Raw genomic sequence first — 3,552 nt, forward strand, 5'->3', positions numbered from 1 at the left:
CGCGCGCTGCGAGCGCGGCCCGGGACAAGGCGTGGGACCGGGTCGCAAGGCTCAGAGAGCGGGTAGCAGCTGGCCAGAGTTTGGGTCTCCGAGTCACTTTTGAGCGACATGCCGGAGGCGGGGTAGGTTTCTGGAGGGCTGGGATGAAGGAAGGGGGTTCCGAGGCTGGCCGCGGTGTCACCGCAGCCCGTGTCCAAAGGGATGGGGAGCTGCTTAAATGAGACGACCCGAGAGGGGCAGTTTGGAGGGACTGAGCAGTTTGAGGCGCGGGTGTCAATTGGGAGAAAGCGACTCAAGCGCAGTATCCTCCCCAGCCACGCCCACCCACAACTTGCACTGGAAGTGTCTGAGGATGAAGGTGTTCGTGTGCTGCGCCTCCAGTGAGTACGATCGCACCCAGCCGCGCCACTCCATCCTCGGCTCCCCTGCTTTGGGGCTCCCCTGGCTTCCTGGAGGGGGGGCGGAGGGCACAGGCGAGGGGGACTCGCTCCCCAGCTGTAGCAGGGGTAGGGGATCCTGGCCCTGACTCTCCCCTCCTCTCTCCCCACCCGCACCCCACCCCGCAGCATCGCACTCCGGGGAGAAGCCGGTCCCCACTCTCCCCCAGTTCACCATGGGCCCCAATGTGAAGATCAACGTGCTGGGTGAGTCTGCGCAGCGCCCTCTGGTGGCCACTGCTGGAACCGCAGCCCCCTCCCCGGTGCCTGTTCGCCTCGCATGTCTTCCCCCTGAGGGCACCTATCCTTCTCCCCCCCCACCCCGCCTCCCCGCGGGTGGTCATGTCCCCCGCTCCACTGCTGCTACCGCTGCCGCGTGCCCCCGCCCGAGCGCGCAGCCCAGGCCTCACCAGTGTGTCTATTCATCTGTCCACAGAAGACTTTGAGGGAGAGAACCGCCAGGTGCCCAAGCTTGAGAAGAGCATCAGCGGGACCAGCCCCAAGCGGGAACATCTGCCCCTGGCAGTGGGCATCGCCTTCTTCCTTATGACGCTCTTGGCCTCCTAGCTCTGCCGCACCTTGGTGGGGAGACATGGGATGGGGCTGGGAAAGAGCAGGGAGCCTCTGGCCTCTCCCAGGAAGCCTAGCCCGGGCCTGGACCCCTCCTCCGATGGCTGGAAGGGGGGGTCTGCACCATACATCAGTGCCCGCCCCTCTGCCCCCTCCCCTAGGTAGGGCACAGAGTGGACCAGGCGCAGGGATAGCCTTGGGTCCCGTATGGCTTTGTGGCTCTGGTAACGTTTGGTACCAAACTCGGGGGCCATTAGGGGCAGTACTCAGGACTCCCCGCCCCCCTGGTACCTTTCTCTGACCCTTGGCGCCCTCCCCCTTTGTCTCCCTCCAGGAGACAAATATGCCAGAGAGAGAGCATATGGAAATGTGGGAGGCACCCCCATCTCTCTCTTCCAGGGGCAGGACTCTGGGAGGGGACTGGATGGGCAAGGGGGTGGCACCGCCCACTGCCCCCTTCCCCGGTTTACAGCAATAAGCACGTCCTCCTCCCCCACTCCCAGTCCCAGGATTGTGGTTTGGATTGAATCCAAGTTTACAAGCAGACACCCCTGGGGGGGCGGGCAGTGGACAAGGGTGACACGGGGTGGGCATTGGGTGCCAGGCAGGCATGTACAGACTCTATATCTCTATATATAATGTACAGACAGACAGAGTCCCTCCCCTCCTTTACCCCTCACCTTCCTTGAATTTCCCTCCCAGCTTCAGACCCCTTCCCCACCAGGCTAGGCCCCCACTCGGGGACCCGCTGGCCCCTCTTTTGTCTTCTGTGAAGACAGGACCTATGCAACGCACAGACACTTTTGGAGACCGTGAGACAACAAGCCCCGCCCCTCCAGCCCTGAGCCGGGACTCAGCTCCCTGGCCATGGCCCTGCCCACCCTCTGTGTCCCCACCCATCCTCCTGGCCTTTTTCAAGTGCTTTGGCTGTGACTTTCATACTCTGCTCTTAGACTAAAAAAATAAACTGGAGATAAAAATAACTGAGTGTGTGTGATTTCCAGGGGCCATCAACCTTCTGTACCACATCAACCCATAGGTCACAGGGCCTGGGTGGGAAGGGCAGCGTAGGGCCAAATGTCCACTGAATACTTTGTTCTGTGACTTGTCTTCTTTAAGGGAGGCAGCTCTGTGTGGAGGGACCACAGGGGCTCCCAAGCTGGGTCTGCTTGACTTTGGGCAAATCATTGAACCTCTCCAAGCCTCGAGTAGCTCATCAGAAAAGTTGGGTCAGAATCCATCCCTCTCAGGGTTTGTGTAAGGCCTGAACAGCAGCCAGAGAGGAAGGCTCAGTCGGTGATTTTCTCCCTTTCTGTCCCGTTCTGTAATCAGAGCTTCTTGACTGGGGTCTGTGGGTTTCAAGGGGGCTGTGAACCTAGCTAGGGAAGAACTACATCTTTAATTTCACTCACCTGTAACTGGAATTGAACATTCTCACATGTACTTGGGCAACAAGCCACAATAGTTTGAACAGTGCCTGTGACTTTGTAAACAACAGAAATCACAGATGTTTTCAGACTGCGTTATTGTTTTTGAAGATATCTCAAAATAACCGTTTACGCTTATCACACTTGGAAATGATCGTAGTTGTTAGACCTCTTTGTTTTTAATGTGTTAATAAAGAAGCATATATATTACTATACCAAAAAAATGTAAATGTTTTGATAACTGTGTTTCAATATAATTGGTTGCCTTTATAATGCTTTGTAATTTTATTTTATTCCTTTAAAACTTTGTGGTGGGAGGGTGGCGGGTGTGTGGTGTTGGGCTTGCAAACCACCTGCGCCTGCCAACAGCCGGGGGGGGGGGGGGGGTGGGGCCGCGCCCGCCCCCCCCCCCCCCCAACAGCCGGGGGGGGGGGGGGGGGGGGGGGGGGGTGCAGAAGGCCAAGGACGCCAGAGTAGTACAGCAGCCAAAGGCCTTGTCTCCGGAGCCTCTGCCGCCAGCGAGGTCAGGGGTGCACAGGCAGCTGCATGGGGGCCGAAATTCACTCCAGTTTCCTTTCCGTGGCCCAGAAAATGGGTGCTCTTTCTCATTGCCAAGCTGGGCCCCACTGGGGCTCACTGTATGGGCAGGTCTTGGGTGAGCGTGCCTCCAGGTGGCCTCATAGCTCCACTGTGAGAGTGAGCCCTCTGCAGCAGGCTCTGCTCCCCACCCCCACACATAAAACATAGTAAATGGAATTTCAGCGGCATTCTGGAGAGTGGGTAGGAGTCCCAGTACTGGAGGCACTGAAGGGCAGGAGAGGAGGAGGGGTGGCCAGTACACCAGTTGGGGGCCCCCTGGCCAGGACAGAAGGCGGTCTTAGCTGTGCACTGGTGGGCCATGGCTTCCCCAATGTGTACTGAGCACCTGCTGAGTGCCGGGCTCTCCCCTGGGGACTCGGGATACCAAGAAGGCACTCCACCCTCAAATAAGCTCAGAATTTTGCATGGTTTGCAGTGTGAAGAGGATCCGGAATACACAAACACATGCAGTAATATAATGAGGTGTTACAAGGTTTAATGACAGGAAACCTTAGGAACATGGAGGGAAAGCACACTCT

At 58.0% G+C, this 3,552-nt stretch overlaps 1 protein-coding gene across 2 annotated transcripts in view; it reads left to right on the forward strand.

The window, feature by feature from the left end:
* The window catches only part of EFNA3 (ephrin-A3), an 8,562-nt gene extending 6,572 nt beyond the window's left edge, over positions 1-1,990 (forward strand). Inside the window, exons 3-5 of one of the 2 annotated variants that reach the window (XM_004693788.1) lie at positions 315-380; positions 567-644; positions 874-1,990. In XM_004693788.1, the coding sequence (XP_004693845.1) occupies positions 315-380; positions 567-644; positions 874-1,004 (275 nt within the window). In that variant the 3' untranslated portion in view covers positions 1,005-1,990. The remainder of the gene's footprint in view (positions 1-314; positions 381-566; positions 645-873) is intronic. The other variant, XM_004693789.2, reaches the window with a different exon arrangement.
* Positions 1,991-3,552: the final 1,562 nt, after the last annotated feature.

The sequence above is a fragment of the Condylura cristata genome, unplaced genomic scaffold, assembly GCF_000260355.1.
Source record: "Condylura cristata isolate star-nosed mole 26May11 unplaced genomic scaffold, ConCri1.0 scaffold00040, whole genome shotgun sequence".
NCBI lineage: Eukaryota > Metazoa > Chordata > Mammalia > Eulipotyphla > Talpidae > Condylura > Condylura cristata.